At 34.9% G+C, this 19561-nt stretch overlaps 4 protein-coding genes across 4 annotated transcripts in view; 2 read left to right on the top strand and 2 right to left on the bottom strand.

The window, feature by feature from the left end:
* Positions 672 to 3044, top strand: LOC105160616 (F-box protein At5g51370-like). The gene is made up of 2 exons (XM_011078080.2): positions 672 to 2239; positions 2423 to 3044. Exons 1-2 carry the CDS (start codon positions 978 to 980, stop codon positions 2730 to 2732), a joined length of 1572 nt encoding a protein of 523 aa, XP_011076382.1. The 5' UTR covers positions 672 to 977; the 3' UTR covers positions 2733 to 3044.
* Positions 3903 to 11937, top strand: LOC105160615. Its single transcript, XM_011078079.2, has 16 exons — positions 3903 to 4216; positions 4362 to 4445; positions 4567 to 4640; positions 4745 to 4778; positions 5441 to 5499; positions 5710 to 5824; positions 5950 to 5987; positions 6427 to 6524; positions 6604 to 6659; positions 6986 to 7250; positions 7410 to 7525; positions 7917 to 7970; positions 8730 to 8795; positions 9400 to 9474; positions 10993 to 11088; positions 11571 to 11937. The coding sequence occupies exons 1-15, from the start codon at positions 4064 to 4066 to the stop codon at positions 11065 to 11067; spliced, it is 1362 nt and encodes a 453-aa protein (XP_011076381.1). The 5' UTR covers positions 3903 to 4063; the 3' UTR covers positions 11068 to 11088; positions 11571 to 11937.
* Positions 12259 to 14094, bottom strand: LOC105160614 (non-functional NADPH-dependent codeinone reductase 2). Its single transcript, XM_011078078.2, has 4 exons — positions 13972 to 14094; positions 13642 to 13817; positions 13170 to 13413; positions 12259 to 12875 (listed from the first exon to the last, which is right to left on the bottom strand). The coding sequence occupies exons 1-4, from the start codon at positions 14092 to 14094 to the stop codon at positions 12468 to 12470; spliced, it is 951 nt and encodes a 316-aa protein (XP_011076380.1). The 3' UTR covers positions 12259 to 12467.
* LOC105160613 (structural maintenance of chromosomes protein 2-1) overlaps positions 17791 to 19561 on the bottom strand; it is a 10422-nt gene continuing 8651 nt past the window's right edge. The window contains exons 19-21 of the mRNA XM_011078077.2: positions 19320 to 19394; positions 18965 to 19097; positions 17791 to 18310 (exon numbers count right to left, since the gene is read on the bottom strand). Of these exons, the coding sequence (XP_011076379.1) occupies positions 18978 to 19097; positions 19320 to 19394 (195 nt within the window). The 3' untranslated portion in view covers positions 17791 to 18310; positions 18965 to 18977. The remainder of the gene's footprint in view (positions 18311 to 18964; positions 19098 to 19319; positions 19395 to 19561) is intronic.

Raw genomic sequence — 19561 nt, 5'->3', positions numbered from 1 at the left:
ACCCCCCAAATAGTGATATTCCACCCCCCCCCCCCCCCCCCGGGCACCTCCCCACTTTCCCAAGCTACCCCATTGGTCATTTCCACATCGGCCCCCATTCGCCACCTTACCTCTTGTGGGTGGTCATCGACCTTGCCCAAGAACAAGGGACGATGACTGTCGCCCCTGCCCTCACCCTGGACATGAGGCGACTGCGATGCCTCTATTCGAAAAATTGTATAAATATTATTGTATATTTACTTATTTTTCATATAGAAATTTGTGTATCTTAATTTTAATATATTGATATTTATAAATTAATTTCTGTATAATTTTAAAATATTTAAAATTGAGATAGTTCATTTTAAAGAGTAAGATCCAACATTTTGAAGAAGTAATTAAAATATAACAGCTATAATATATCAAAAGAGATTCAGTGATTGTCAAAAAAATAAAACATATAGCAAATAAGAGTAAAACAATCATTTGAATATAAATTTTAATGGTGTCAGCAATAGTTAATAAAGAGGGCGAGTGAACAACATTTCTAAAAATACGGGGATTTTAGCCATTTTAATTACCATAGTGTTATTTTTTTAGAAAAATGAAAACACGAGAGAGGATTTTATGCAATTGTCCCGCTTGCCCAAAAAATTTTGGTAATTGCAAAAAAGCCCAGCTACTGCATCAGTAGTGCGCAATTCAAAATCTAAGCAGCATTGCAGCAAGATATGCAAAAGTGAACAGATTTAATACAATTCTCATGGACCCCACATTCCTATATGTCCGTTGGAACAGGACCAAAGCTTCAAATCCAACTTGAATTCTTGAAACAACGTAAACACCGAACAGAACTGGAAGATGAAAGTGAGAATTCTCAAGTTGGAGCTGAGTGAAGAAGCTTCATTCCAGAAAAAGTAAGTGAAAGTTCTTGATTCTTGAATCTATTGTCTGAGAAATGCCAGAAAAAAGAAACTTTGATTACAGAGTGAGATGAAATGTTCAGAATGAGAGCAGAAACAGTGACTTCTCATATTGTTGGAGCTGAAAAAGAACAAGTACAAGGAGAAGAAATGGAATGGAAGTGCAGAAAATCAGGACATTCATCTGATAAAGAAAACCAAAACTCCAACTGGTTGAAGACCAACAATGTTCTCAACAATGTTCTCTTCACAATGCGCCTCCATTCTCTCAACCAAACACAACGGACACCTCTATCTGCTCCCACCAACAAGAACCAAGATTTCACGCTCACAAATCTTGTTTCTGATAAAACTTCACTTCTCTCTGATGAAATCTTGCTCAAGATTCTCTCGAAACTCCCCAAGTCTCAGAGAACTGCAAATTTTCTTGTTTCCAAGAGGTGGCTGAATCTGCAGGGCAGGCTGGTGAGATCAGTAACGCTTCTTGATTGGGAGTTTCTGGTAACGGGTCGAGTGTTTCTGAGGTTCCCTAATCTTGTTCATGTTGATTTGGTTAATGGGTGTTTGGTTTCCTCTCGGAATTCTGGTATCTTCTGCACTCATAAGAGTTTGTCTTTTCATCTTGGGTCTGATGTTGAGGGGAAAGATAGGTTTTTTGATGAAAATCTTGTGTTGAATGCTGATGAAGTTGATAGAGGTTTGAGGGTTTTGGCCAGTGGGTGTCCGAATTTGCGGAAACTAGTGGTGGTTAATTGCAGTGAGATGGGGCTCTTGAGTTTGTCCGAGGAGTGTCCCACATTGCAAGAACTGGATTTGCTTATGTGCAATGATCGGGTTCTGCGTGGGATTGCTGCTTGTCAGAATCTACAGGTGTTGAGATTGAGTGGAATTGTGGATGGGTTTTATGGCTCATTGGTTTCAGATGTTGGATTGACTATTTTAGCACAAGGGTGTAAGAGATTAGTGAAGCTTGAACTGAGTGGATGTAAGGGGAGTTATGAGGGGATTAAAGCCATCGGCCAGTGCTGCCAAATGCTTGAAGAATTGACTCTGAGAAATCATAATATGGAGGATGAATGGTTGTCGGCTCTTTCGTTCTTTGGAAACTTGAGAACATTGAGGTTCATTTCGTGTAAGAGGATCGATGGTAGTGCTGAGCTTGACGAGCAGTTGGGGTCTTGTCCAGCAGTTGAAAGGCTTCATTTGGAGAAGTGTCAATTAAGGGATAAGAGGAGTTTGAGGGCGTTGTTTCTGGTCTGCCATAACACAAGGAAATTATTTGTACGGAATTGTTGGGGGCTGAATGATGATATGTTCAGCACTTCAAGCGCTTTGAGGTACTCGATTCTCTTGCCCTTCTCTTTACTTTTTGCAATGCTGTTGAGTTGTTGGTACGCTCATTTACTTCTTCGTTCATGCTTGATTATTCAAAAAGTGTTCATGAGATTGCAATTCTTGAGATAGTTCAAATCAGCTTGTTTTACTACTTAGAAATTATGTTCCATGGCAATTCCCTGCAGGAGAGTAAGATTTCTGTCTTTAGAAGGGTGCTCACTGCTAACAACACACGGTCTAGAGTCGGTAATCATTTCCTGGTATGAACTCCAGAGCCTCGAAGTGAAGTCATGCAACAACATAAAGGATAGTGAACTCAATCCCATTGTTTCTACTGTGTTTTCTGCTCTTAAAGATTTGAAATGGAAACCAGATTCAAAATCTCAGCTTTCGTCTAATCTTGAAGGAACCGGCATGGGAAAGAGGGGCAGTAAGTTCTTCAAGAAATCTTGCGACTGGAAATCTTTGCCAATGCATAGAACTTCAGATTCTTGAATCTATACATAAACACCGGTGGATTTACAATTCCTCAGCTCCATTTTTTTGCTCGATAATTTTGACAGAAATTATCACAACCCTTGAAAGGATGATTCATCATTATACCACAGATGATAGTATTATTGTATATGTTGTAAGGGGTTGGGATGGCATTTTAAGCCCCTTTCAGTTTTCTTTACTGTTTCTCTGCTGCCAGTTTCAGGCAATAGTGCACAATTGCACATTGATGCATTGATGCACCACTTGTTATGTTACATCCCATAGATCTTCTAGTCCAATGACGTATGAAATATTATCATTACTTATTAACATAGCCTAGTTTTCCTCTGAATTTCGACCTTCTCCCTGTTACGATGAACAGTTTCTTGACAACTTTCAGTCCAAATCTTGTATTCTAAATTGATGATATATAGACACACTACGTGTAATAACATCGTTGTTCCCTTTTCTTGTCACAGAAATGGGTTCAAAGGAAAATGTTAATTGGATTCAATTAGGAAACAATCTAAACACTCTCCGAACAATCATCTAGATTACAAGTATGCTTAGTGCTCATCTCCAAGTTGGCCCTTTACGCTCAACATATGGGGTATTTATACGTTGAGATGATGTATTTGTGATGGTTAATATGAGAAATACAATTTTGTTTACTCCTCTAATTCTCATTTCTTGATTCAGCAATTTCACAGGATTATCAAAATTGTACGATCCTCCTTTAGCTTTTGTTGATAGCGAAAATTTTGTTATTACACCTCATTCATTCGCAATTTAATTAGTGATCCAATAAAATAAATTAGGCCCATAATTATTTTTAACAAATCGATTACATTTATATCATAAATTTAAAAAATTAGCAAATTTAAATGATAGACAATTAATTATAAAGCAAATTATCAAGATCATATATAAATAATTAATGAAAAACTAATATGACAATAATCGAATGCGACTTAATAATCTGTCAATTAAATTAGATATATTAAAATAATTTAATTTATTTAAGACATCTTCTTGGGATGGAGTATGTCCCAAATTATTTATTTATTTTTTTAAAATTATTATTCCTTTCAAACCAACTTTAATAACACGTTTTTTTTATATTAGTCTAAACGTTTTTCTGATCATAAAAAAGAAATATTATTATTCTTTTATTCTTTTTCTAGAAGGAACCCATTAGTTTTATTCCCCAACCCCACCACGGCACGGAGGCGGAAGAAAGTGTACACATGGTGATACTCTAGGATTCACTATTGCTTGCACATCACCTGTTTGTTTTAAGTCCTCAAAGAGAGAAGACGGAGGAAGAAGCCGGAGCTGAATATAGATAAATGATGAAGGGGAAAGGAGTGGCGATAGAAAGTTACCCTGCCCAAGACCAAGAAGAAGAAGGAGGATTAGATTATGATCATCGAAATTTGGAGCCCAGATTCGCTCTCCCCTTCTCCACTCGCAATACATCTTCCAGATATGATTTTGTTAAGGTTTTAATTTCTTTTCTAAATCTTTTAGCGCTTATTCCATAAATGGAATCCCAACTTCTCTTCAAGAATGAATCTTTTTTCGGTAAATGTTAATGGGCTCTATTTGTTTTTATTTTTATTTTGATATTTTTAATTTTTGTTTCAGGTGAAGGTTTGGTTGGGTGAGAATGCCGATCATTATTACGTGCTTTCCCGATTTTTGCTAAGCAGAATGTTGACTGTCACCAAGGTGAAAATATTTTTGTATTTTTCATCAGTGTTTTGTGTTATGTTCCCAAATCTATGAAATTAAGTGGGTTTTTTTTTTCCTGTGGGTTCTGATTATGTTATTCTCTCTCCTCCTAAATCAGATTCCCAATCACGTGGCTATTAAGATCGCCCTTGAACTTAAAAAGCTGCTTATAGATAACAGCCTTCTGGACGTGTACGTCCTGGCATATTGAATCTACTTGTTTAGCCAATCTTGTTGGGAAGTTGTTGTTTTTCTTTTCCCTCTAATCTTTAACTTCTAAGTTTATCATTTTGCAGCTCGCAATCCGACCTTGAAGCTAACTTATTTAAGGTGTGTTGCCTTGCTGTTCTTTACGTTTGGCATTTTTGGCCCTTTACATCAGTGCCTGTCAAATTCCGACAAAGTGCCATAGTATTTCTTGTGAATTGTGTAAAAAGTTCTTTTAATTGTGTGCACTAATCGGGATAGTGCATGTGTATTTACATGTTGCATGCTTTGGTAGCAATATTGTCTCAGAGGTGATGTTGAATCTTGATCGATATTCTATATTACCTTATTGACACATTGCTGAGGTCAAATGACTTTGATGTCTGGAAATAATGCTCTTAGACTGTCATCCTAAATTCTTTCTTGAATCACTGTGATCTATAGTGTTTTATAAGTCAACCATTGGCACATGTTGTCATGCTGGTAATATTGTATTTTGTGCATATTAGTTGTGCTTGATTGTACACTATCTTTATTGGTGAACTTCTTTTTTTCTTTATGACAAAAAGCATGAGTATACTGGTCTGGACATCATTACATTTCTAATGAATCATTAAGGAAAATACCACCTCCAAATAGAAAATTTTGTAGACTCTTCACCATTTATTCTTCTATCCTATGCTTTTTAGCCCTTTTGTTTCGGTGTTTTTATAATCTTTTTATAAATGAGAAGCTTTGAACTTTTGGCAAATGAGGTTCCATAATTCTTTTATCATGGCCTGCAGCTCATGGAACGGCGAGGTTATGGGGATGAGTATATAAACAGATATAAGATGATGACAAGGTCAGTTATTTTTTCCTTTTCATTTTATGTTTGTTCATTTTCAATCTGATATTTTTAAAAGTTTGCGTCCTTTTGTGTCATTTATGCAATAAAATTATAGTTTCTCGTTCTATAGATGGGAAGAAGAGATGAAGTGTTGAATCTGCTGCTGTGTATACTGCCAATTCTTCCCCCTTTGACCTTACACCTTACTTTTCTTTTAATCTTTAGATTTCACCATCAAAGGGTACCTTTGGTTATTCTTGTATGTGGTACTGCATGTGTTGGGAAGTCTACTATCGCTACTCAACTTGCACAAAGACTAAACTTGCCAAATGTTTTGCAGGTACGCCTCTTTTATTTATTGTAAAGTTTGCTCTTATGTCTCTCCAAGAGCTGCCACCAACACTTTCATGCTATTGATTTATTTCAGTCTTGCACTTACTTCTGTGCATTTTCTTAATGGTACAGACGGATATGGTGTATGAATTACTACGCACGGCAACAGAGTATGTAGCTTTTTAGCCCATTCATTTTCTTTTAACACTTCTTCTGCAAATTTTGTTAAAACTCGGATTGCTGTGTGACAGAATCAATGAATTTGCATCCAACTTCTTCTGCCTTAAATATATGTGTGCTCATGCTCCCGGTTAATCAGTTTCATTTTCTGTACGGATTGTACAGTTAAAAGTTTTCCTTTGAAGAAGATAGCAATATCCATTTGAGATGTTTAAGTCTTTTCAGTTTAATCTTATATGGTGGTGTGAGATCCATGCATTCTTTAGCATATTAATTGAAAATTTGAAATTGATAACTTTTACATGTATAATTGACAAGTTGCGTCTTTGTTCACACTTGAATATTTTGTCATAACTATTCAATAGTGGAGAAATCTTGTTCTGTGCTGCATAGTGCTAAATTATTGATTTGCATATGCTTTCATCTCAGTGCACCATTAAAATCTTCCCCTGTATGGGCACGAGATTTCAGTTCCCCTGAGGAGCTTATAACCGAATTTTGTAGAGAATGCCGGATTGTCCGTAAAGGTATTGTTATTGCTCCACCATTTCACTTTGTAGCATCTCAAGAACTGTGGTTTGTATCATTGGTTTGAATTCCTAATAGGTCTGGGTGGTGACTTGAAAAAGGCAATGAAGGACGGAAAGCCAATTATAATTGAGGTAAGTTCTATCCTGCTAAACTGCACTGTACGTCTCTGTTTACATCCTGGTAATAGTTGCCTTTTTGCGCATGTCTTTTCTTTCTGTATTGCATACTGCATCATTGACAATTTACTCTTAATTATGCGAGACTGTTGGAAACAGTGTAATTAAAAGAACAGCACCTTTTGCTCTTTCTATCTGGAGGATTCTATGCATATACTTTCTGAGGAAAGCAAAAACGAGAAAGAAAGGAAAGCGTGCAATGGCTTTTAGTATTGTGTCCAAAATTCATAGAGGACACCTCGAAGCAACGTTATATGTTGGTTTTTTTGTAACAATTACAGGGAATACATTTGGATCCTAGTATATACTTAATGGATGATGAAAATAAATCATCATCCACCTTGCCAGCAAAAGATGGAGAGAAGTGCTTGGAAAAAAATAAAAATGGGAGCTCAGCTGAGAATTCTGCCGCACCATGTGGTAAGCAAGACAGTGGCAATTTCTGCAATCAGAGTGCTAGGTCAGCGGAAACAATATCTGGTGCTGATACGGTTTCAGGTGCTCTAAAATCTATGGAAATAGGTGGTGGCAAATCTGTTTGTAAAGGTGAAATTCCCATTCTTTCTTGTGCTGGTGTACATCTTCAAAGTTTAGATTGGACCTTGCATACTGTACTTCCCTGTCGAAGTTTTTCATATCTGTATTTTTCTTTGGCCAAAGGTTTACAGTTCAGCTCTAACTTCAACATTCTAACTTTGCTGACAGGTGAAATAGTAAAAGATGCTGACATGGTTGAGACTCGTAAAGTCAAGAAAGAGAAATCTGGTCCTGAACCTGTTATTGTTCCTATAATCCTAAAGATGTCCCAATTTGATCATAAGGTGCATTGAAAATTGTTGCTTGGTTTCCTTATGACCAAAGTGAAAAGCCTAAGTCTCTATGGCTGAAAACCTACATCTTCCTAACATGATCTGAGGATCTGATGGAACCCATGTAGCATGTCTAATAATGTAGGGATGGCTAAATAACAACAATTGAGATTTTAAAATTTGGATATAAAATTGATTGATGGAGGGGTTCGAAAGAGAACATAATTCTGGTACCTATTACGGACTTAGCAGGTGTGACGTCTGGTCCACTGGTCAGGTTATGCAATTTTGTTCAAACAATCCAAATTGTAGATCATGATGGTTAATGAGTTCTGGAACTTCGCTATTATTCTCTCACCTTACTTCTCTTTATGACATTCTGAAGCATATCTATTGCTCACAGGCTTTGCTAGAGGAGTGGTTATCTAGTCGAAGCAACGAAAAGTACCCAATACAGGTTATACTGAGAACTTACACAGCATGCCATTTTGGTCCTTTTGCAAACTTCAAGAGAGAACTGCTCAATTGTTTTAGAATAAGTGCCTGCGTTTTTTCTTTTTTTCAGTTAAATATGTAAGCAATGAGCAATCTTATTAGTGGCCCCTGAATCGGATATTTCAAATTATCATGTCTTGAGCTGAACTATCTCAACATACATCCTGATTCAGACCAGTATTAGGTGCTGTCTTTATTTGATCTGTACCATTACATTCTGAAGTCAATAATCTACCTTTTGAATCAATTGGACCACCAAAATGAATGAGCCTGATTTATTCACTGTTCAAGATTTTATTTGGTGTATAGCTATTTTTGTTCTAGGAAAAACAGGACTTAGACACACTTGTTATGCTACTTCTTTTTAGTTGCAGATGTAGATTCAAGTGGTAATCAATTGTTGTAACCCTAATATTTTGGTAAAAGACTTGAATCCCACACCGGTGTAAATAGGTACCAATGTCTCCAATGCATCGATTTTATGACCTCAGGCTCCCCCACTTCAATTACTAGCTTATGTTTTAGTCTCTGAATACATATCATTTGTGCCATTGGGTTTACTTCAAGTATAATATGACTCTGGAATGTCAGAGTTTTAAATTCTACATATGAACATATGGGTTTTATTATTTTATTCATTATTTGACTACTTTGGATAAGATTTATGTTCCTGTTGTCTGTGCATCAACCAGATCTTTGACAAACATAGTACATTTTCCAGGACAGGGAGAAGTTAATTGGCAACTTGAAAACAATCCAGGACTATCTCTGTTCATTTAAGTCACAGGTACAGTATTTGAAACCGTTCAAGTAATAAATGCTGAACAGAAGTTCACATCTTATTGAGTTACTCTTCACTGAATGGGGTTTACTAGGGGCATTCAGGTGTTATCCTGCAGTTCACATACTAAGGCCACCCTTACAATTCAGCGATTGTGTATTTATATTTTAATGTCCAAGTAACCATCCTTTCTTCTTCCCATTAGATGGAAAATATTTCAGAAAATATTACAAACAGTGAAGCACAAGTTCACACTTTTGCCCATCTCTCTTTCTTATCTTATTATTACACTGAACTTATCAGTGCTGCTATATTTATGATGTTAATCTCTTTCTCCTCTCTCTTTTTGATGGATGTAAAACTTTGCTTCTGTATCACCACCTGAAAGAAAAGGCTGGGAAGAAAAAACTTTTCTTGTTTTAAAGGGTGGGTAGATAGGTGGATTAAGGTGATTAGAGGAGGAAGTTGAAGGTGACTATTTGGCAATATTTTCTGGAAGTCAAGAATTTCTGAATAAGCTTCAAGATTTGCGATTAAGACACTTGGAATTATTTGATGAGCCACATGCATTGTATCTCATATGCTCATGGATTTCTCACTGTTTGAGCAGGGATATGCAGTTGCCAACGTATCAGCTACAACTTTCCCCCAAACCTTGGATTGGCTGCATAATTATCTTCTTCAGGTAATTGATATTTTCCATACCTTTGTCTAAGGCCCAACAAGCTCTCTGTTTTATCAGATAAACATTACAGTTTGCCCTTCCTATAGTGTTTTATTACAAAATTCTTCTAGAATTTGGTTACATAATTATTTCATTTAAACATTTCATCAGGGAAGAGATTAGAAAATCTCCGCGCCTTCTACACCACAGGAATTCATCGTTGAACAGGATTATGTTAAATAATGAGTTGTGAGGCTATTTGACTAAATTGAACTAACAATAACATTGTAAATGAAACTTAAGGGCCAATATATAGCAAAGCTGGTGCTGAAGCACCCTTAATTCAACAATATTTGAGAGCTAATGTTAAAAGCAAATCTATGAACTCTCACAAGAAAACAATTAGGAGATGTAGAATATTGTTGAAGAGCATGAACAAAGAAAAATCCTGTAGCATTGCATTGCTGGAAGGGAGTGTTTGCTAGAACTTTTGAGAAGCACTTTTCACGTTGTGCCTTCGAAAAAGCATTTTTGAGGTGTTTGGGTTGCCAACTTCTACATCGGAAATTTCTAAAAGAAGCACTTTTAAGCCAAAAGCTGAAGCACCTTGGGTTTCCGTAAATAAATTCAACATCTTTTTGGACTACTTTACCCTCATTATAATAAATTCATTTAAAATTTACCCTTTTTTATTAATTTTAAAAATAGCACATCTAAAATTGATATTAGAGTTTTCAAATAATTTGAATAACTTAACACTAATAAAATGTATGCTTTTCACATATTTAATATTTTAGAAAATTTTTTATATTTATTTGCTACATTATCTGATATTATTCATATATCATATAAAAATATTAATTAAATTTCTATGATTAATTGATAAAAAAATATTTTTCTCTGGCACTCATGCAAATTTATTTATTGTGCCTGAATCAACGATTATATTACTTAGTTGGAGCATTATTGAATTAAACATTCAGTTTTTCTATTAGTATTTAATATTTTAAGAATATAAATGACAAATATTTATAAACTAATGAAATATACTAATTGAAATAAATATTATTTTTTTGACAAAAAATAATTTATTATAACAAAAGACAAGTGCAAATATTAAGCAAACACAGTATTTACCCAACGCATTGGGACAAAATGTTTTTTTAAGCTTACTTTAGAAGTGATTTTTTTTCACAAAAAACTTACTCAATTTAGCTTTTATCTGATTTTCACTTTTTTTACAAACAGTACCCACTTTTAATTATACTACAACTTCCAACTTTTTCTACGAAATCACTTCTAAGCAAAAGTTTTCGCAAACACTCCCTTTACTACTGAATACTGGAAATTTTGTTGCCTGCTTCACAAGGTGGGAATAAGGAGAAAGGGTTGTTAACATTTCATGTTTGGTATTTACTAGTTAAATAATTACATTTCTCTGATTTTACTGTTCTTTCTTAGTCGGCATGAACAAACATCTTGAAGCGTCATCTTTCACCTGTGATGTTATTCTGAATGACTTTGTTCTTCTATAACCAGCGCATTGAGCAGGGTACATCACCTGTTTCCCCTGGGAGTGGTGTTGAAACAGTGAGAAACCAGGTCAATAAATGATCAAACCTTGGTGAATTTGAGGTACTTCTTTTTCACGACAGTTAACTTGCTTTACAAAATTTGGTTTCCTCCCTTACATCATGACACGCATCTATCTGATGGTATCGATATGATTGAACACGGAGAGTTGACAGTGTGCTAGTACATATAGCTGAATTTGAGAAGACATGTTCAATCAGAATTGTATAGCTAATTTTCGATTTAACTACCTTTAATAAAATCAAAGGGGCCATCCAATATGATGGTAAAACATTGATTAGCCCAAACTTGAGAACTCATCAGGTCCTTTCTAGACTGCCTGAAGCATGATATCCATTTGACCCTAAATAATTTGTGCTAACTTGGAGTTGCCAATTGGTCAATCTGCTCTTGAGTATTCAAAGTAATGATTCTTTGCCGTAGAACATGGGAGATTGCAACTGGGGTCTTGTTTATCTTTTATCTGGACTAGTTGGGCAGCGATTTGAGTCGGGATTGATTGTTTTCTTTTTTTACACTTGCAGGGCTAGCACTGGAATTCTTTTCAGGAAAGAAACAGGGTAATGGTGCTTCTACTCAAGTGAGCTGCCAGATATGAATTTCTGAAAAAGTTCTAATCAAGGATGGAGATCTCAGTAGGTTGCTAATAACACTAACTAGAATTGCCTCTCAATTCACCACCAAAGACAGAAACCGAGAGGATTGTAAATTTTGCTATTTGCATCTGTCTCAGCTTGTGCAATTACTGTGATTCATCCAAGGATCTTGTCATGGCTATGTATAATGCAATTGTATTCTGAGAATGTCATTGTAAATTACTGTCCCCAGCAAAAATATTTCAAATTTGCAGTTTTCATCCAATATTATGAGACACTGTTTAGAAGAGTTCCATTTACAGGGCCTTATGTGTTTATATGGTTCGATTATTTCTACTGTGTTATTGCTGATTAGGTAACATTTTTTTCGAAGTTTCAGGCTCACTGGCTCCTTTTGAATAATATGGGGCTTATTTGTAATTTGCTTCCATAATTCTGCAATATCTGGAAATTCCAGTTCCTATTGGAATGAACATTTGATGATAGAATCCCACAAAGTTTAATGATAGTAGATGATTTTGTCAAATGGAAGCAAACTTTACATGTAGCAGATGATTTTTCAATCACAGAGAATCTATGTATACTTAAGGTAACCTTCAAAAAAAGGGTGTGTAATTATTCCTTTGATTCAATCTATCTTTTACGGTACTTTATGTGAAATTTTGGTGAACCACAGAGGATCCCCTATGTTTAATTTGGCCAAATGCCAGAGTCCCATATTATGTTACAAGCATGTTATCCCATTAATCATGAAAAGTTACAGAATTCGCATGAGAACAATCATATGTCGATTGCAAGAACATTTTGTCTTAAGATGGATTTTCCCTAAATCTCATCATCCCACAATTCTTGGATGGTCTTGTAAGGACTTGTTGTTTGATTGACATAGAATTCCCCCCTCATTATCTTCCTCTCCTCCATTTTCTCGATTTCAATTATGTCGTTTTCTTCCAGTCTGAGATCAAGTGCTCCCATGTTCTCCTTCAACCTCTCTTCATTGAAGCTCTTAACGATCACGCTTGCCCCCTTGGACAATCCCCATCTTAATGCAACCTGGGCTGGAGTTGCTTTGTGTTTGAGAGCAATGGACTGTATGATTGGACTTTCAACCACAGCTGTTGAACCCCAGAAGTTTCCAGGTCCCCCCAAAGCTGAGTAGGCGCTTACATGAATCTTGTGATCCCTGCAATAATCCCTTAGCTTCCTTTGCCTCCACATCGGGTGCATTTCCACCTGCCACAAACATCATTCAAGATTACTAAACATCACGATTATTGACTATTGTTCTTTTTAGCAAGCGAAGCCAAAATGTTAGTTACAATTGAGAATCACGGTACATGCCTTTGTCATAGCTTAAATCAGGACCAATGTAATCAATCGTGGTCAAAACATAAATTTTCATACTGATTTGTTTGAGTGGGATTGATAGTTTGATTTATCATAGTTTCTAGGTTGTACTCGTTAGAAATGTAGGAAATAGTTCATCTTTTTTTTTTTTTTTTTTAAGCAATAGAGAAAGATTGTTACCTGATTCACAGCAGGAGTAACTGATGCAAAATCCAACAAACTCTCAATCTTCTTGCAAGAGAAATTGCTGACTCCAATACCCCTACACAACCCCATCTCTAAGCATTTCTCCATTCCAGCCCATGTTGTCTCCATGTCTAATTGCTCGAAATCGTCTTCTTCCGGCAATGGATGGAACACCCATGGCTTCAGGCTCACCGGCCAGTGCACCAAATACATGTCCACATACTCCATTCCGAGGTTCCTGTAATAATAACAGCAGCATTAACTAACAAGATCACTTGGACCTATATAATATGCTAAAAACCCTTTTGTCCGATGCACGAATGACAGTTTTGATGAGACTAAGAACCCGTACATTAGATGCCAGTGTGGGACGACAGTCTGATCAGATCATCAGACATGCACGTTTTTAATTTGATTAACGACACTTAGTACATTGTATGTAAGATTATTGCATGTGAATACTTACATTAGAGTTCGCTTTAGTGCTGAGACAGGATCATGGTGATGACTTCCCCACAACTTCGAGGTGACGAATACCGCTTCTCTTTCTGTCGTCCCATTAGTGATGGCCTCCCTTAACGCATTCCCTAAGGCGGGCTCGGAACCATACACCTGCGCAGTGTCGAAGTGGTTGTATCCCATCTGCAAGATAGCACAACACAGAATTCAACAAAGTTCACATTCATGCAAGAAACAATTGTCAGCTCTCTGCAACATGATGAATGATCAATAAAAGACACGTCCGACCGCCGAAAGAACACACAGTGAAGGTGAAAATGTTGAATGCTGATGATACCTTAAGGGCCATTTGGACAGCATTCTCAGTAGTTTTCCTATCATTTTCAAAAGAGTAGGTGCCCATACCAATTACAGGTATGGTCAAGCCATTGTTCAATCTCACTTGATTGATGCTTCTCATTTTCTTTTAATATCTCTCTCTCTTCTCTCAATCTCTGTCCACAATGCATTCCTTGTCTGAAACTTGGCTTATATATAGGTAGAAACCTACACAAAAGTCAACCTTAAAACCGCCCTTTTCCTCATTTTTTAATAATTAATACAATGAAACAACCAAAACCCATGTTATAAACTAGCTTATGATCTTTGAAGAAGTTAAGGGAAGATGTCAAAAACAATAATATTATAATAAAGTAATAGAGCAAAGTCTGGTGAGGATCTTCCTCATATGTCTTAAGTGATGGCTCTTGTCCCTTTGTAATAGTATCATAAACTACCTGGCAAGGTGTAAGGGATCTTCCATATCCAATAATCTTTTCATTGGATCACTTACTTCAAGGATGTTTAAGAATACTCAAAACCAGTGATTATTAATTTATTATTGAAAATAAATTTAAAAGGTATTTTTGTTTTACAATTTTTATTTGGAACTAAATTAAATTGATTTAAATTAAAAATTATAAACAGTTGCTACAACTTACTTATAAAATTATAAATATTAGGTCGTTTTTTTTTGGAAGTTTTAATTACTTGGGAATATAATTAATTAATATAGGGAATTGTTGATGAAATTGTGGAGGCCGGTGGCACCCTATCTTTGATGAGATATAGAGGTCTACTTATATTTACATTTCTAACTTATCAACTATTTATATAATTTATTCATATTTTTTTTAATAATTACATAAATTATCTTTTACAGTAGAAAAATATGTAGTTTGTACAATATCATTAATATTTTTTTAGGGCGTATATGTAATTTTTAAAAATTCAAAGAGTAGTTTATTGTATAGATGATGCTGATGTTTCTAATAAGTATATATATAATTTTTCAAAAGGCAACAGCAACTTGTATAAATAAACCATAAATCAGGAGGTATAGATGTAACTATTTATTGAAAAAATTGCACTTTTAGTCCCACATAGAATGTCTTGTATTTTTTGACCCACAATTTGTAGGTTTAGTACATTGAGTTCCATAGAAAAATATTGTAATATTTTTTGTCCCATAAAATTAAAATTGTACCAAATTGGGTCACCTAAGATAAAAGTTATCGCACATTTGGTCACAGAGAATATAAACTTTATCCTATAGGACTAGATGTCCTAAGCCCCTAAATTATGATACTACACGTGCAACATACCCTATCGTCCGGAACTAAAGTACAATTTCCCCTTATTTCTTTTTTTTTTTTTTTTTTTAAAAAAAAAGAAAAAACTACCATCACTTATTTTCTTTCCCTTATTTTTTTTTTTTTTTTTTTTTTGTTGAAGCAAGATTTCCCCTTATTTCTTAGATGTATACGCATCTTTATATTAGTAATTAATGTATTTTGAGAAGATTATCATATATTCATATTAATACTTGCAATTAAGGTGATGAAGATTGTAATAAGATGAGTTTGCATAGGAATGGCCGCCGCCGACAGCCGACTTGTCGGGAGATGCCTCTGACTCGGTTGGAGCTGATCAATCAAATTACAATTGGAGAAAACGTGATGATGAAACCCCCCATCCCAAAAACAAAAATTAAAAGCAACAAATCTAAGAAAATCTACAAACCAAAATAAAAATAAATTAATAAATAAAACGGAAAGTCAAGAGGTTGACTTCATCTTGAACTTAGACAACAATTAAAAGAAGCAGGAAAGTCAAATGCACTAATTGCCTCAAAACATTCACTGTCACAATTTCTCTCACACACATAGGAGATGAATGAAAGTGCAGGCGTAACCACCCAAGCATTAATAATTTAAGTGATAAAACCTGCTACTCATAAAATTGTCAAAATTATATCAAAAAAATCTTGATTATAACCCTTCAATGTTTAGATTAAGTCCAAAAGGAGAAAGATTTAAGATTGAAATGCTAAAATTTTCGAACTGTATGATTTCACGTAAATCCCAAATTTAAAAATGATGTGTTGGTCATGACGAGTCCATTAATATTAGGATTTTGATCAGATCAGGACTTAGTTAGAACAACCCAAAATAAACGATGTGAATGCAGAGATGTCTGCAGTTTAAAATTCAGCTGGGAGTGTAGGTCTTGATACAACCTTCAAAAAATTACTCACATTAACAGTAATATTTGTAACTCAAATCGAACATTACACAAAAGTATACAAAAAACTAATTCAAATAGAGTTGCTACTTTGATCGTTCTCTCCCTATCATTATAACCAAATTTTGAAAAAGGAAAAAAAGAAAAGGACAGGCCAATGAATAGAAAATTATTAATTATAGATAAATCATAAAAAAAAGGTTGTGTTCATAATCTAATAATAATTAAAAGTGAAGAAGTGAAGTTGTGGAGACTGGCCACGTATACACACACACCCTAAACTGAATTGAAAAGGAAGTTGGTCAGCTCTAAAAAAAATAGGAAAGTTTGCTTCATAAGTCCAACAAGTTGGTTAGCAAGTACCTGTCTATCTGTGTATTGGTTCACAAGTGATGTAATAAAAACAATTGCTTAGCCTTTGGGGTACTCAGTGGGGTAAGTACCCTTTAATTGGATATTAAGACGTGATTATCTAAGATTTAAGTCAACGCGTAATTAATAATATGTATATATATATATAGGTTAACTAATAACTAACAATACATAATTTATGAGAGAAGGTATTATTATTAGTACAATATTAGTTGTTAAGTGGAGTGTTAATATTAATTAACGTGAGAGTTTAATGCAAACACACATATATTTTATTTGTATATATATATATTGCTTAATTATCAATGAAGTCCATTGAACGAAGAATAGAATTTGAGTGTATAGTTTTTATCTCCGAAATCATTAGAATCTTAATGTATAATAGTGCCTCTAAAGACATATTATCGGAATAAAGTTATCAATTACACAGGATCAGACTAATTCTTAGTAATATATAGAAATATGGACTATAGAGTGTCGCCCTTAATTTCTAATTGAGCATATTACAACTATCTCTTTTAAAATTTGATATAATTACAAATACCTCTTAAAATTTAAAAAATTGCAAATACCTCTTAAAATTTAAAAAATTGCAAATACCCTCTTAACCCATAAACAACAAACCCTATTTGAAAATAAAAGTCATGAGTTAATTATATAGATACTTTGTTTCTTCAATAATGATGATTGGCACATAAAATATTGTGAGTAAGATAGATGTATGTATAATTAAGCAATTGGATGAGATGAGTTAGGAAAAGAAATGATATATTAATGAGAAAAAATGAAAAGGGATATATATGTATTTGATGATGCAGAAAATTGGAGTCATGTGAGTAGAAGATTAGAGCATGTTCTCTAAATCAAAGCCACAGACATATCCACCGCCTTTCCTTCTTCACACACATTTAACACTTCCCTCTGCCTGTTTTTTGTATGATGATGATTATGAGTAGAAAATGCATGAATTTTAATGATTTCTGCCAGCAAACTTGAGAGATTTTATCATATTCAGGAATCAGTATAGATATGAATTTTGTAGATTACGTTTAGTTCTTTTACCTGTAATCTAAAGTTCTAAATTGGATAATCAAATTATCAACCAGGACACAACTTGCAACCATACCTCCCCCCCCCCCCCCCCCCACATCAAGAAATAGATATGACTGAATAATTTATAAAGTGATCAGTTCAATTAGGAAGAAAATCATTGGGAACATAAAAAGCTTTGTCAATTGTATATGAATTCCAGCGTAATAATGTAAATAGTATGAATCATATCAGGTCAACAGAACATAGGTATCATTTACTTTGATATGATGAAGTATCTGCTGGTTTGGATTCGATATGGTTAAATGCTGGGCTACTGGCAGTGAGTGGAAGACTATTCAAACGAACTGCATTCTCAACTACAAAATCAATTTGAATACTTTCTTGAAGCAGTTTGTGATTGGAGCCCCTATTATTTCGGGCACTTTAATCAATGGATGGTATCATGCATCATGAAAGCAAAAAAAGATCAGCAATCACAGAAGTATCACAAAATGGAGTTTATATACAATGGGTTAGGTGTTTGTTTGTCAAGAGCCTAATGAGTAATGTTCTTAGCTAGGATACATTGTCTGGTGAACAATGTGGTTAACCGGCATACACACACATACAAAAAAGATTAAGATTTGTCAGTAAAATCTGCAGCAGACAGCAGCTTGCTTATGTGATGCAGAAAACTGTAAATAATCAAGCTGCAAGAAAATATGCGACAACTAGATCAATACGCATGCTGAAGAACAATGACATATGCAGACAAACTAAAATGAGCATGTTGACAGATAGGTTCTTCATCACAGTATTTTATAAAAGGAAAGAGCAATTGGAAGGTAGGGGTATGACACAATCTATTCTCAAAATTCTATAATAGCTTAAGTGACTGCCCAGGAAAACCAAAAAGCAAAAGATGAGACCTCTAAAATCATAAGGAGAAGAATCTAATAGGAGAGAGAATATCATTGCTATGTGGCATATGCAAGTCAAGAACACTGCAGATGAGGATTTATGCGAACTGTCTCTTGACAGCAAAGTGTAGAAAATGCAGAGGTTGATTAGATTGACTGGATTGAGCATCAGAAAGACTAGCATAACATTATTTTGATACATTTACTTCACAGGCATATCCTGTAACATGATCTGGACTAATAACCTTTAGGGAATAGAGGACTGTATCCTGACTCAATTTTGTCAGCCACACCCACCAATTATCTAACAAAAACTCGAGGGAAAATCGAAGTTATCAGTGAAACGCGAAAACATGGATTGATGATTTGAAGCTGCCGGTGGTTTATGAATAATTTTATTTTTAATCCTCCATACAAGACATCAGGAAAAAATATAGTGCTCACCTGATAATTGCAATCACTTGTTTTGTTTATTTGTCACTGTTCTCTGCACAGTAGAGACACCATCCACGAATTTTGTCCGGAAAAGAACATTAGCATTGTTAAACATTCCTTCCTTTAGTGAAACCACAATAAACTGCAAAAGAAAACAGATGCTAGTGTTATCAGATATAATATAAAGGATGCATAAAAGGTGGTGAACAGTATGTTTGCTGGTAACATCTTTGATTGATATTTGATGCTCTCAAGTCCCAATGTTTCTCCTTTTTGGCTCCAAGATTGCCATTTAACAATATTGATTTGTAATTTATTGCAATATAGAAGCATTGGAGGGAGCAAGGAAAGCAGGAAAACTAACTTGGGAATGAGGAAAGTGAGTTTTAATCATCCTTCCAATGTTCTGTGTGTGACTTAGATCAAGAGCTGCATCAACCTGAGACATATTTTCAGAAAGATCAGCTCGGAGATAATCTGAATATATTTACCTGCACATAAAAACACTTTTGTATTTGCTTAGGAATCTAGTATCATGGTAACCACATGCCAACTGAAAGAGGTAAATTCTTGACTTCTTAAAACACACAACACCCCCCCCCCCCG

Source organism: Sesamum indicum, linkage group LG4 (assembly GCF_000512975.1).
Source record: "Sesamum indicum cultivar Zhongzhi No. 13 linkage group LG4, S_indicum_v1.0, whole genome shotgun sequence".
Lineage (NCBI taxonomy): Eukaryota > Viridiplantae > Streptophyta > Magnoliopsida > Lamiales > Pedaliaceae > Sesamum > Sesamum indicum.
This window is presented reverse-complemented; position numbering and strand designations above follow the sequence as displayed.

Excerpts from the sequence above, each read along its gene's own strand:
- LOC105160615 (XM_011078079.2), top strand. The coding sequence starts at position 4,064 with ATGATGAAGGGGAAAGGAGTGGCGATAGAAAGTTACCCTGCCCAAGAC. Across the intron at positions 7,251-7,409 it reads TGGCAAATCTGTTTGTAAAG|GTGAAATAGTAAAAGATGCT; the intron begins GTGAAATTCCCA and ends CTTTGCTGACAG. Across the intron at positions 9,475-10,992 it reads TGCATAATTATCTTCTTCAG|CGCATTGAGCAGGGTACATC; the intron begins GTAATTGATATT and ends TTCTATAACCAG.
- LOC105160616 (XM_011078080.2), top strand. The coding sequence starts at position 978 with ATGTTCAGAATGAGAGCAGAAACAGTGACTTCTCATATTGTTGGAGCT. Across the intron at positions 2,240-2,422 it reads AGCACTTCAAGCGCTTTGAG|GAGAGTAAGATTTCTGTCTT; the intron begins GTACTCGATTCT and ends AATTCCCTGCAG.
- LOC105160614 (XM_011078078.2), bottom strand. The coding sequence starts at position 14,094 with ATGAGAAGCATCAATCAAGTGAGATTGAACAATGGCTTGACCATACCT. Across the intron at positions 13,818-13,971 it reads CTGTCCAAATGGCCCTTAAG|ATGGGATACAACCACTTCGA; the intron begins GTATCATCAGCA and ends GCTATCTTGCAG. Across the intron at positions 13,414-13,641 it reads GCACTAAAGCGAACTCTAAT|GAACCTCGGAATGGAGTATG; the intron begins GTAAGTATTCAC and ends TTATTATTACAG.